At 43.3% G+C, this 14,263-nt stretch overlaps 1 protein-coding gene across 2 annotated transcripts in view; it reads left to right on the forward strand.

Annotated features, from left to right (window-relative positions):
* The first annotated feature begins 500 nt into the window (after positions 1 to 500).
* LOC107148012 (zinc finger protein 433-like) overlaps positions 501 to 14,263 on the forward strand; it is a 63,745-nt gene continuing 49,982 nt past the window's right edge. The window contains exon 1 of one of the 2 annotated variants that reach the window (XM_048814969.1): positions 501 to 616. In XM_048814969.1, coding sequence (XP_048670926.1) covers positions 526 to 616 — 91 coding nt within the window. In that variant the 5' untranslated portion in view covers positions 501 to 525. The remainder of the gene's footprint in view (positions 617 to 14,263) is intronic. The other variant, XM_015492592.2, reaches the window with a different exon arrangement.

The following is a 14,263-nucleotide window of genomic DNA, read 5'->3' on the forward strand; positions in this document are numbered from 1 at the left end:
CCTCTTTAGATGTTGCCTTCTACACCAGGCTAAATACAAACGTTTCCCGCCGAAGTCAGGTCCCAAGAAAGCCCAGCCTAAAAGCCTGGATCTGTCACTCTGGCCTGTTTCAGCCACTGATTGGCTAGGGTAGCTGTCACTCAAGACTGGGTCTGTGCCTGGAGGCGGACAATCAGGGACGCTGGGGAGGAACTGTCCAATCAGGTGCGTAGGCGGAGGGGAAGGGCGGGCTCTCACAATCTCGCATCTTTTTTTTTCTCCCTTGCTGAACTCGTCCTCCACTGCTCCGGAGTCTTCTTACGGGATCCCCAGGTGACCCTGCATATCCGGAGTCCTCACCAGCTCGGGTACCGGGAGATCCTCAGGAGGTCAGCGAGTCTTGCCGAGCGTGTGGCCAGGACTGGCGGGACCCGGTCAACATCTGCCTTGGGGACCCGAGTGCATGTGAGCTGCGGAGCTTGGGGCGAGTCCCCACCGGCGGGTGGCCCCGGGCCCTATCCCTCTGTCCCGCGGCGGGGGTGGTAGATGCCGGGTCTCCGAGGTCAGCTGCACAGTGTATTACCGAGTCTCTGTTGGCGGGTGGCCCTTGACTTTGGCCCTTGGTCCCTCCCGCTGGGTGCGTTGGGAGGCAGGTTCCCCAGGTCAGCTGCAGAGCATGGCTGAGTCCTCTCTGGCGGGTCGCCCTGGGCTCCTGTCCCATGGGTGAGCTGGGCAGCAGGTCCCTGCCCTCTTTTCTGCTCCCTATTGGCGACCTCCCTGGTTCAAATCTGGGCAGTTTATGTGGCCTGATGCTCCCAGAGTGCGTGGTGAGCAGGGGAGGATCAGGGTTCTGGACTAAGGTGTGTTCTGACTGTGACATTTGGCCTTAGGGGTCCCCGTCTGTCCCTCTTTTCTCCCCAGGATTATGAGTCCTACAGACACATACTGCTAAATGTGCAGGAAACGGTATCAAATCCATTTTCCATTCTGGAACCTGGCTCCTCCTAAGGCTGGCAGCAGACACCTGAAATTCTAGTTCCCTCCCGCATTCCCAGATGCCAGCTGCACCCTCCAGTTCACACTTTGCCAACCATTTGTTCCAGTCTACATTCAAATAGACAGTGTTTTAATTGTGGTAGTTTCACTTATTAATGAATGATATTTTTTAAAAAAAAATTATTTTATTTATTTTTTAACATGCACAAACATTTCCCAGGAGTGGAATGCAGAGAGGAATGACCTGGAAGTTGAGTTTAAAAAGTACTTATTCCTCTCTTCATCTTGCCCAGACCCAGACACCTGTGCGGTGCCTTTGGGCAGAGGAGTTCTTTGGATATTGAACAGGGTCCTGTGTCCTCAGTCATTGTTCTGTCTTTTCCTAGGGCTGCTGCAAGTTGCCCTAAGCTTCCCTGTGCCCTGCAGGGTGCAGGCAATTTTAAGCTCTGCATCAGCTCCTCCTAGAGGACAGCCTGAGGTGTGGGGAGCAGCCTCCCAGGGGAGCAGTCGGAGATACCCAGGTCAGGCAGTGAGATGCTGGTGTTGAGGGAACATGACACACATGGTTCCTGCCCTCTAGATGTGCTCATAGCTTTGAAGGAAGAACAATTATCCTAAAGAGCAGGGGAAACTGACCCCAGCAAGGTGGAGCAACGCCCTACAAAGCTTTTCAGCAGCAGGAGGGGGTGGGAGGATGTGCCTGGTGACAGAAGCCTGACCTGAAGCTGGAGTCTGACAGGTCAGTGCCCAGTGGTGCTGCAGCTCCCTGGGTTTGTTGCCTTGGAAAGACTGGCTCATTTATTTTAGTGTCAGTTTTTCATGAACTGTAAAATGTAGTTTATTAGTAGAGCTGATTAGAAAGTATCCCTAAAGGGTAAGATAGAGATACAATTCAGGGGGAAAAAAAGAAGGCTAGAAACAGAAAAGAAAGAAACACTTGGCCTTATATTCCCTTAGTTAAAAATACTTATGAATGTTTTTGTTCCCAAGAGTGAATTTACCATCTTTCTCAGATGCCTTCTTTTTTGGAGAGGAGTGGATGTTGCTAATTTAAAATAGAATTCCAGGACTTTGCTTTGGGAATGCTACCTGGGAATAGAAAAAGGGAAAACTTATGTTTCAGTGTGGCTGCAGATATGAATGCCCCAGAAGAAAGTGTGGTAGAGAGGTCGGTTTCTTTATTACAAAGATTCAACCTCACTAAGTTGAAGAGGGCCTTGTTAAGTTGCTGAGGATGGTTTTGAAGTTATGTTCCTTCTGTATCATCCTCCGGAGTCACTGGGATTACAGGCCTGCACAGTACCCTTTTCTCCTTTCAGATGTGTTCTTTATGGGAAAGTGGGGGTGGGAGAGTGGTTTGAAATAGAATTCCAGGGCTTGGCTTTGGGAATGCTACCTAGGAAAAGAAACAGGGAAGATTTCTTCCAATATGGTTGCAAAAAGTGAGTATATTAACCCAATTCATTGTGATAGATGAATTGGTTCATTACAAAAATTCACCAAAACATCAGCTCTGTAGTTTGCAGGGCTTTGGAAGTGGATGGGTTTGTTCTGTACCCTGTGAACTGCAGGTGAATGTTTAACACTGATAACATTGACAGAACTAGGAATTCCTAATAGAAGTCACATATGATGAATGGTTACCAAATATTATCTGGGATATAGCAATTAAATAACATGTTTATTGTCTGAAAAGGAGTACCTAGATTTTCCTGTTGAAATATTAAATTTAAATGGATAACAGGAATGCTCCACTGTACCCAGCAAAGAATTTCATTCCTTCATTGAATCAAAGATTTTTATGGCATCGGTTAACAACTATTTGCATAGAGTAATTTGATGTAAAGAGGAACAGAGAAGTCTTGAAATAATTTTTTAATGCTTAGTTTAGTAAGAATCTGTAAACCCATATATCCCTGTCTAAATAGGGACAAGGTGGCCCTGGGCAGGCTCCCTCTCTCTCTCTCCCTGCTCCCCCTACCTGTGCAGAGAGGTGGTACAGTGCCAGTTCCTTCTGTCATTCCTTGTATTTTAACCAGCTGTGAGGAAGCAGAATTTTATTTGTTTTTGTCTTATTTGAGTTTTCAGTAACTGAATGTTAACCATTAGTGCTCTACCACTGTGGTGCTGTAACGTGCATTGTGTGGGTTCTCTGCCTCAGTTGGCTAGACTCCTTTTGCTGTCTGAGGCCTTGGGTCTCCTAGGTCCCTCCCAAGTTCCTTCTTCCAGAACCTCACCTGTTTCCAGTGTAACTTTTATGTTCTTTACAATTTCATTCTATTTTTAAATTTGGTCCCCAAGTTGGCCCACTTTATAAGTATGTACACATTGGAAAATCGTGGTTATGGATAAATTGCAGTGCAGTGTGTGGAACAGCTCTCTGGCCATTCATCCATGTGTGTTTATCCCTCTTACCTGTCTGTCTGTGTTTACTTTGTGTGACTAGATATAGTTTTTCACTGAATACCATTTGCATGAACATTTTTCTGTGTATTTCCATGTTCTTGTAAATGGTTTTCACTCATTTTCTCATGTTTAGTTCATTTGTGAGGTTGTTTCTTTTTTCTTTTAATATTTTCTGTACATGAATTTATTTCTCTTTGTAAAGACCGCAGACATCTGCCCTGAGGTAGGGCAGCCTTTTTGCCTCCTCTTGCAGTTTGATGGAGAGACCCCCTTTTAATAGATGTGACTATATCATTCTCTTTCTTTTGAATTTATCTTATTAAGAAAACCTAAAGGACAAGGGGTATAGGAGGTTCCAGAGGTAAATGCTTACATGTCCCCTCCTGGCCAGCAGGGAATGAGCCCTCCTGGGGCCACATTTCAGCAGTCAGACTGTGGCTTCCAACTTGGGAATGTGTTTACCCTTCTACAAGTTGGTTTTCATTCTGAACTGTGGGAGAAGCAGGTGCCTTAAAGTGTTTGCTTTTCCTTTTATTGAATTCTTTCTATTATTACCATATAATTAGTTTTTCATGCATTTAATAATTGTATTTCCTGATTATATTTTTATTTTTTTGACTGAAAATGAGTTGACTGAGAGGTAAAATATTTGGAGGCCTTGGTCATGTAGCACCAGCCTCTTCTAAAGTGATGGATGCCTGTCCCCTCCTTTTCAGTAAGGCCGGACCTGGCACTTACCATCTCTGAGGTCAGGGTTGGCTGCATTGGACACCAAGGCTGTAATTCCTCATATAGGCTTGTGACTCTGTACCCAGAAAGGCAGGAAGACAGTTCTGCCTAAGTAGAAATGTCCCCCTGGTGGGGCAGGTCCCCTTGCAGGAAGGACACCCTGCCTGAAAAGTGCTTTTGCCAAGACCGTGTCTTTCTGGCCTCATTTATCCAGGAGTCTAATACATCTCCTGTCACTTAGGGTCCCAAAGGGTATGTATGTGGGCTGGAGTATGCAGGGGTCTTGGCAGTCAGAGGCAGCTGGTGGGAGGAGGTGGCCTTCCACAGTCAGAGGCCTTCATCTCTCACCCTGTGCAGCTCAGAATTCATCTCCAGGTCTGTGTCTTCTCTGCTGTGTGAGGCCCAAGTGACTCTGGCTTAGATTTATCTCCCTGTGACCTGCAGGTGCTATGAGATTCCAGGGAGGATGTCAGGACTCCCCAGAAGGCAGGAAATGGTGAGTGTGTGGGGCCTGGACTGCTCAGGGAAGTGGGATGGTTAGAACTGGTGGGAACCAGCTGTGGCTGGACTCTGGCCTCCCACTGTCAGCCCCAGAGTCAGCCAGCCCAGACCTGAGTCAGATGCTGCTACAGCTCAGCCCTTGATGCCTTCAGGACATGGTGTGGGCTGGTGCAGGTGGGTTCTCAGTATGCTGCCTGGTCTGCAGCCACTTTGGCAGAACCCTCTCTGCCCAGCTGGACCCCAGCCCTAGGCCCTCAGTGTGTAGTGAAAGCAGAGGGCCTCATGGATCCTGCTTCAGGTGTAGGGCTCCTGTGTGGAGGATGCTGATCTGAGGATCTGTGCTCCTTCTCCCCAGGAGTCACCTTGCTTTCCCCACCCAGCCCCTGCTAGGGTTGTTGGCACAACCTTAATATTCCTAACCTCTCCTCACATTTCCAGAATGTATCTCCCCCTCCTCTTCACAGCATTATCAATTCCTTGCTCCTCATACTGCATTCCAGCGGCACAGCATGAAAGATTTGTTTTCTGTTTCTGAATTTGCCATGTGGTGAGAGCAGAGGACAGTCAGCTGGAACTCCACTGTTAAAAGACTTTGTTCCTGTCTTCCTTTATCTTCCCCAAGCACAGACAATGTAAAATCTTTGGGTAGAAATTTCCTTTGACTCTTCACAGGGTCCTGTGTCCTCAACTACTTTCCTGTCCTTTCTTGGGGCTGCCCAAAGGTGCCCACAGCTATCTTGTGTCCTGCAGGAAGCAGGCAAATTCAGGCCCTGGGTCAGCCTTCCTAGAGGACAGCCTGAGGTGTGGGGTGTCGACTCTCAGGGGAGCAGCTGAAACCCCTGGGGCTGAGGAATCTCCTTGAACAGGCCCCAAGTAAAGAGCTTCCTCCTTCTGACTTTGTCTCCCAAGCCCTATCCCCATTCTTTGGAGACAGGTGGACAGTGAGCCTGTGGATGGTGGTGCAGAGGGGCCAGGTCAGGAGTGATTCCTGCCCTTGCATTCTCTCATAGTTGTGTAGGAGGAAAACCCCAGTGCAGTGCTGTGCAAACCTGAAAAATCTCAAAGACTGGAGTCATGGTCCAGGTCTCTTGGGAGGGTGATCATGGAGTGTTTTGTGATCGAGACCAGGTAGGAGGATGTCCAGTTCTCAGGGAACCTTCGTTGCCCCTTCAGCCTGACACGTCTGTGCTCCCTCAGCACCAGCCCTTTCTGTGTTTATCACTTTGAAATAATTTGCTCACCTATTAGAGACCTAGGTTTCCCTTAAACGTGAAATGTATGTATTCAGAGCTGAGCATGGTAAAATATTCTAAAGAGGTAAAAAGAAGTAGATTTAAAAAAAAAAAACCTAATGTTTTATTTGATACAAATTCTTTCTTATCTTTCTGCTTCTTCTGAGCATGTATAGAAATATCTAGAGACCTCAATTTTTTTTTATAATTTGATTTCAAATGGAATTACAGGTCCTAGACTCAGGAATAGTACTAGAAAAAAAAAAAAACCCATCTGTCATTTTTGCTGAAGAAAGTGATTAGATATTCACAAAACCTTAGTAGGTAAATTCAGACTACAAGGATCCATGAGAATATTGGTTCCTTTGTACAGTTAAGAATTCCTGATGGTGGAGAGTCTGTTTTGTTTCCTGTTTTCTGAACTTGGAAGATTAACAATAAATTTTATGAGACAAACATGGCAGTTGCCTGAAATATCAAAATATGATCATTGTTTACAAATTGATTCATTATCATGAAAATTGTTATTAAATGACATCTCTGCTGCGTGCACAGAACATGTTTACATGAGAACACTAATAATTCATGAGCATCCTTCATGATTTCATCTAATTCCATGTCCCTCCCAGATGCCCCTTCCTAATACCATTCCACTTGGAGTTCACCTTGCACCTTGTGAATTTGGGGGTTTGCATGGACCTTCTGACTATAATACTACCTGATGGTGTTCTCTACAAGGTGTTGGAGACTTCTGGACATTTGGCTACTCTTAGATATTCGTCTACTCTTTCCACTTGTAGAAGTAGTTTTCTGAATTTCCTCAACAAAGCCATCCTGGTCTTGGATTTCACAGAATTTAAGAAATGAAGCTAGAGAAACAAAAAAGCTGCTTCTCCACACTTTGATCAAAATGCATGCAATTCATTTCTTCGTTTCTCTTGTTTCTTATTTCCTGTGTCTGCCGAATCCAGCCATCTGTGGTCCAGGCAGGTTCTGTGGCTTGGCTGCCAGAAACTGTTCACATCATGGCATATCACATAGGCTACAACACCTTGAGGAATAAGTTGGAAGTGTTACCTGCTTCCTTTTAGAGGGAATTAAGGGTAGTTTTCATTTCCTCCTTAGTGTGGTACAGAATCCACCATGACATTACTGGGCCAGGCCTTTCCTCTGATGATGGTTAGTTATCACTTCATTAGCCTGTCCATGTTGTGTGTTCCTCCTTCTGTGTGACTTGTGGTAGATTGTTTCTCTCCAAGAATTGGTCCAGTGATGAAGATCAGGAATTGAGCGAGACCAGAAACAGTACACAGGGGACCCAGAGCTGTGGAAAGCTAAGGATGTTTATTTTAAGCAACCCAGACATTATATATCCCTTGTGTTAGAGTTAAGCAAGTTTTTTGAGGTTAACATAAGCAAGATACCAAGAATAACATTAAAATAATGCAATGTTCACAAGCTACTTCTTTAATCTCTGTCTTAGATCTAAGTCCAATGATTAATCACAACTTAAGGGGAACAAGTTAACATGAATAGTCCCCAAAATAATTTTAACCACAGAGTACGCATAAAGTAAGACTCAGTCTTAAGAGGAACTTGTGGCAAGTCTGATCACGTCAGCAGAGTGTGTCCTGAGAATAGTGTGCTGTTCTTGCTTGCTCTGGTGTGCCAAGAGTTTGGAGGATGTTAACCTTCCACATGTCTTGAGACTTAAAGCACTCCATCAGTCCAGTATATCTGAGTTCACAAATTGTGGCCACACAGTTCTTAATAATATTCCTTTATGGTTCTTTGGCTCTCTGTAGGATTAATAATAGTCTACTGAGTTTCTTTTCTACTGAGTTAGTTTTTGTCTTTTTCTTTACTTTGCTGTTGTGTGTCATTACAAGGATATTCATGATGAACCCGCTTTTGATTTTTATTCTATTGATTTCAAGATTGCAGTTTCATTGGTTCTTATATGCTAGCATCAGATGTATGTTCACCTTGTTCTTTGTTCTTTAGTTCCTAAAGTGGAAGTTTTAATAGTTGATTTTAGTTCTTCTTTTCTAATGTAAGCCTTCAGCACCTTTAATCCCCCCTAAGCCCTGCCTGTGCTCTGTTCCACAAAGTTTCCTAAGATGCAGTTTCAGTTCTTTTCCATTGAAATATTCAGACTGATCCTGAGACACCCTTGACCCATGTGCTGTTTAGAACTTTGGGATTTGACCTGCAGATATCTGGTGGTCCCCCAGCTGTGTTTCTGTTACTGATGCCATGGTAATTCCAGTGTTCCTGGTGCCATGTTGGGATTTGGTAGCCTTCTGCACTAATGCCTGTTGGGGCTTAGAGTGTCTGGTCTTAGCAACTCTCCTGTGATGTTGAGAAGGATGTGTGCTCTGCTGCTCTTGGTTGAAGTGCCCTAGATGTGTCCATGAAAACACTGTAGTGGGTGTGATGTTGAGTCAGACTGTCATCTTGAGTGCTCTCCTGTGTGCTCCATCTGTCACTCACTGTTAGATGATTGCTATCACCATGTTTCCTTGTGAGTCTCTCAGTTGTTTATCAGGTGTTTTGAACTGTTGTAGGTCATGCATCTAAATGATCAAGGTAGTGGGTTTTAAGTCTTTTTAGTGAGTCTAGTGTCAGTAATGTTTTTTTTTGGTGCTGGGGACTGAACCCTGGGCCTTGTGCATGCAAGGCAAGCACTTCACCAACTGAGCTATATCCCCAGCCCTCAATAGTGGTTTAATTCAAGCATTTTTTCCACTGATGAGATGTATTTTCCTATTGTGTGTTTTTTAATTTTTTTGCTTTCAAAAAGTGGGTATATGAATATTATAATGGTTCCTCTGAAATTAGTTTTTCCCTCTATTCGGAGTTTGCTCTTGTTTGCTATTATGTGTAGTGACTTTCCAGAGTATTTTTGGAGACAGTAGTTTAGTTGCTCAGTGTACTCAGAGGGTCTCTCTCAGCTTTTTTTGAGCCTGAGTTTTGACAGAATTCCGTGAGGAAATAGCTGGAAAGAAAACAGAAGAAACATCAAGAGCTCAGCTCCTCCAGGGCCTGTGGACATTTGTGCTGGGGCTGCTGCTTTAACACATGGTCATGCTGTTCGTACCACTCCAGCCTCAGTTCTCTGCAGAACTGAGCCTGGAGGGCAGCCAGTGCTCAGCATTGGGTCTTGGGGCTCAAGGTGAGGCAGAACATCATGGGGGAAGATTGTGTGGTGATCAGGAAGCAGAGATAGAGGTTTCCACTCACCAGATACAATATATCCCCCATAGCCACACCCAGTGAACCTCTTCCTCCAGCTACACCCCAGCTGCCTCCAGTCACCACCCAGTTAATCCCATCAGGGACTAATTCACCAATTAGGTTAAAGTATATAACAATCATTTTTCCTTCAAACCTTCTTGCATTGTCTCACACATGAACTTTTGGGGGACACCTCACATCCAAGCTGTAATACTCAGACTGCTGTCTTCTATATTATCATGCATGTATTAAGCATATATATTATGTACTATATATTATTGCTTTTATTATTGTTCCATATTTGTTTTTGGGATTCTTTTATAAATGAAATTTTGTCTTAATTTCATTTCAGTATTTTATTTCATATATAGAAGTTGATTTTTTATTATGAATTCATTTTTATTGAGGAATTTTTTTCTTTTCTTTTTCTACCAACTGAGCTACATACCCCAGCCCCTTTTAATTGATTTTTATTGAGTTTTGTGTCTTACTTTTTCACTGCTGGCCTTGAGCACACATCTTCCTATTTATTGGGTGCTTCCAGGTTTTAAGCACCACTTGTCCTGTTGCTGTAAGTTTTGCAGTGCGGCATGCACGAGGACCTACATGTGGACTCATTTGGGATACATCAACTTTGGGAAATGGCTTGGGGTCCAGGAACCACCACTGTGACATATGACATGCAGATGATCACTTCAGCCTTTGAAAGTTGAGCGGTCATGGCCCTGTGAGGAGGTTTGTGTGAGGCCTCTGTGTATGTGTGGGTGTGCTGGAGCCCCACAAATTCTCAGGTTCTGATCTCCCGCTGTGAGCAGGCTTTCTGGTAGGAGCAGCAGTGAAGGAGCAACCTCAAATGTCCCTGTTCTTTTGCAGTAGAGACTCTAGGGAGCAGGAAGCCAGAAATAAGTCAAATGCACATTGTGTGAGCTGGTTGCTGTGGATGATGGAGAGAGGTGATGGGTGCAGAGGCTGCTCTGACTCCTCCCATCTTGGGGCCTGTGGATGCTGTCTCTGTGGGTGAGTCCCACCTGTCTTCCCACCCTGTCCTCCCTCTGGTGACAATCTTGTACTTTCTGTGAAATCACTCTGTAGCTCACCCTGTGAGGGGGACACACAAGGGCCTTGTGTGCTGCTTTCTTTCTCTGAACTTGGTGCCATAGTCCCAGCCTCAGTGCTGCAAATGACAGGACTGAAAGGTGTTTTTGGTGAAATCAAATTGATCTGTTATGCTTTCATTAATCTCATGGATGGTACAACATCCCAGAAACCATTTCCAAATCTAGTGTTGTGAGACTTGTGCTCTGCATGTTCTTGTGGGAATTGACGAGATTTACATCTTATGTTCTAATCCTAGGGGAAAGCATTTTTTTTTTTTTTCACCATAGGTCATGATGGTCCTCTCTGCTTTCCAGGTATTACTTAATTATGTTGAAGTATCCCCTTTCTTGACCAAATTTGTTCTGCTGTTTATTGTACAAGTGTGTTGTCTTTTTCAAATGTTTTTTTTCTGCACCAAGTGAGATGGCTCTGTGTTTCAGTAATGTTGCAAATCCTGTGTCACACCAATTGATTTTCAAGTGTGAGACCATCTTGCAGTTCAAGAATACAGTTCCTTGGTCTTTATGTGTATTCCTTAAATGAATCTCCTCAGACGGTTTATTGGTATTTATTTGAAGATTTTTGCATAGGTATTCATGAAAGACAGTTATGTGCAATTTTTTATACATAATCAGCACAATTTTGGCCTCAAGGAGTGATTGTGGAAGTGCTTTCCCCTTTTCAGTTTTCAGAAAGAATTTGAAGAAGATATGTATTAATTGTGGTGAATTTGGGGGAGATTTCAGCAGTGAACTGCTGCTCCTGGGTTTTCATTCACTGAGGCTAATTCACTCTGTCCATGTCTAGAACTGTTCATATTTTCTCTTTCTTCTGTATATGGTGTGTTTCTCGACTTCTGTCCACTTCCTCTGTGTCACTCCATCTGTTGTACCTGGGGACTTGTTAACTGAGGTGTGACCTACGGTTCCTTCAGCCATGCTGTTGTGATGGAGGTATTCTGCTGGTGGTGCAGTGTCTTTTCGGGGGCATTCTCTTGACTGGGCCTTGCCCTGGTCTTCAGGACACTCAGGCCTCCCAGGGCCATTCTTCATGAGCACTTCTCAGCCCTTCCTCCTCCTGATCTATGCAGGAAGAGTAGGGGAAGATGGGCTGGGGGTTCTCTTTCCCCAGACGTGTTGGCTGAGAACGTCTCAGGTGAGTGAGCCTTTGGAAAGAGCTTCTTCAGAATGTAGGGCTCAGGAAGGATGGGTTCTCTGGGAATAGTAGAAAATGTCCTCTTTCTTGTCCCCATGCCTTAACCAGTGAGCTTGAGGTGGGGCAAGATGTAAGCATGCATGTGTACAAGGTCATAAGGGAGCTAGTGAAGGAGGGAGAGAGGGAGAGAGAGGGAGAGAATCTTCACTGTGATATACTGGCAGTGTCTCTGGGGAAAAAACATTATAAATTTGTAGGAATAGTCAGGAAAACCCATGGGCTGCAGGTCGTGGTAAATTTCACAAGAGACAATACTGCTGCAGGGGCAGCCTCCTGCTCTCCCCAGTCCTCCGTCCTGACCCAGGGGTCCTGGGCCTGCAGTGGGTGTCAACGCCATGTGCTTGCCGTTCTCCTGGGCTTTCCTCTTCACTGAGGTGGTCCTCTCGCCACACGTGGCTTTCACCTTCTGCTCCACGACCTGGTGTTCCATTTCAGTTGTGCATTTATTCCTCTCACTCTGTGATCTTGCTCTGTGGTGTTGCACATATTGCAGGTTTCTCCTCCATTTTTATCTTTTAATTCCCTTTATTTAATGTATTTGAATTTCTCATTTTTTTCAATATTTACTCTTTCAATGTTTACTCTTTGTGAAAAAGAGTTTTGGATTCTGTAAGACATTTCTTATACACATCTGAAAGTGTTTAGTTTTGTTTTTCACATCAGAATCTCTAATGAACAATAGTCTATGGATTAGAGAGGAAAACAGTGCATGTTTGCAATTAGATACCAGTTAGTTTTGGTCCCATTTCACATTGTTTGTGATTTATTTTTCCCTCTCAAATACCTTTTATGTCATTATTAAGCTCTTCCTATAATTGTCAGCCCCCTGAAAATTTCTTTCTGTCTTGCTTCATTCTTACTCTGTCTGATAGCACAGAATCAGCAGATAGAGTAAGAATGAAACAATAATTCTGAGTATCATAATTAGAAAGTCCTTTATGTACATTCATATGTCACATAAATACAGGGATACATTCTGGAGGAGCATTTTTAGGCTGCCTCACCATTGCACAAACATCTTTCTGTATTCCCCAAATCCTGGATGGCACAGCCTCTTGCACACCTAGGCTTTATGGTCTCAATGTTTCCTGGGATAAAAATCTCCACAGCATTTTCCTTTATGAAATACTGTAGTTAACAGTACATTAGGTTTGTTTATACCAGCAGCACTGTGCACACACAAGGAGTCCCTTTACTACAGACAACCTTAGTATATATTAATAATATAATAATAATGACCTATTATTAACCCAAAACACCTTTGAGCAAAACGTTATTATGAGGCACATGACTGTAGACTATATAAGCCAACAGTCTGCTGCATTTACACATTAATTATTCTTATTACGCTTGGAAAAGTAGCATCCATTGACTACTCCTAAGTGTTATTGAGATTATATCAAATTATATATGGATATCACATGGAAGAATGACATCTTAGGGATATTGATTTTTTTTTTTTTATTCATGGTAGCTTTCTACTTATCCCATTCTGTTTTGACATCAACTTAAAGAAAGTATCAACTTGTTCTGTGTGTTGATCATTAGGCCTTCAGTAAATCTGTTTCAAACAACGAATGGTTCTCTTGGTGTAGTCCCACGGGATGAGCTCAATCCCCAGTTAACACATTGTGACCACCTGGATGAAATATTGTCTATCAGAGAGTCTGTGCCTGTCCAAAGGGATTATTTTTATTTATTTATTTATTTATTTTTTGAGGGGGTGGCAGAAGTTGAGGGACAGGGACCTCATCCTTTAAGGTCTTATCCTAAGGAAAGAACTAAATAATAGGCTTTCTGAAGGAAAGCAGACATCTAGTATATAGCATGTTGTTTCCCTGCTATAACTATAACTATACTATAACTCAGTGTTAATGCTCAGTTTGGTAGGATCCCTCCCAAATCCTTAGGTCTCCCTATCTGCAAACTTTCAACTTTGTCAGTAGGCCGTTCTAAGGGTGTTCACTGTCAGGAGGACTAATATTAGTTCTCTTCTTCACATGAGGTAGTAGGGCTTCATTAGTCCATGTATTAGACATGCACCCTACAAAGACTCCATGAGAAGGGTGTTTTTCTATTGCTTTTCTGAGTAGTTCCTTTCTAATATTGGAATGCATATGTTTGCGGAAGTAAGTTCTGACAGTTTGAGTTTTTCTGGACAAATCATGGAGTAAATATTGGAGACCTCAAAATCATGTGAATATCTTGTGTGTAGAGAAGAGATCCCTCATGGTTTCAATCTCTTCTGGTCTCCAACACACATTTGTGTGATATTTTAGAATATTTAGATATTTTTGATGATACATAATTCCTAATGATTTTATGGTTTCCTTTCAGGAAGTAAACAGTACGATCAGAACATTGAAGATCAGAGCAAAAACTCCATGGAGGAATCTAAGGTAATTTTACTCAAAAGAGGAAGCAGGGTCCCTTGAGGGAATTCTAGCACATCCTATAAGTTTACATGCAAGGAAACAAAAGAAATAGGCACAATATAGAATTCTTAGCAATTTTTCACCAGAAATATAAGCTTAATGAAGATATATATTTAGTGTATAAAGAATAATTGATTTTCTGACAGTACTGATACCACATTCTTGATACCACTGTTTTTGTTTTGAGGGGGTAACAGGGATTGAACTCAGGGGCACTTGACCACTGAGCCACATCCCCAGCCCTACTTCTTTTTATTTGATTTAGAGATAAGGTCTTATTGAATTGCTTGGCCCCTTGCTTTTGCTGAGGCTGGCTTTGACCTTGCGATCCTCTTGCTTTAGCCTCCAGAGCCTTTGGAATTACAGGCATGCATCACTGTTTTTTTAATAGCTATGCAAGCAATTTTTCAACATAATCAATTCATTTACTCTGAA

The sequence above is a fragment of the Marmota marmota genome, unplaced genomic scaffold (assembly GCF_001458135.2).
Source record: "Marmota marmota marmota unplaced genomic scaffold, marMar, whole genome shotgun sequence".
Taxonomy (NCBI): domain Eukaryota; kingdom Metazoa; phylum Chordata; class Mammalia; order Rodentia; family Sciuridae; genus Marmota; species Marmota marmota.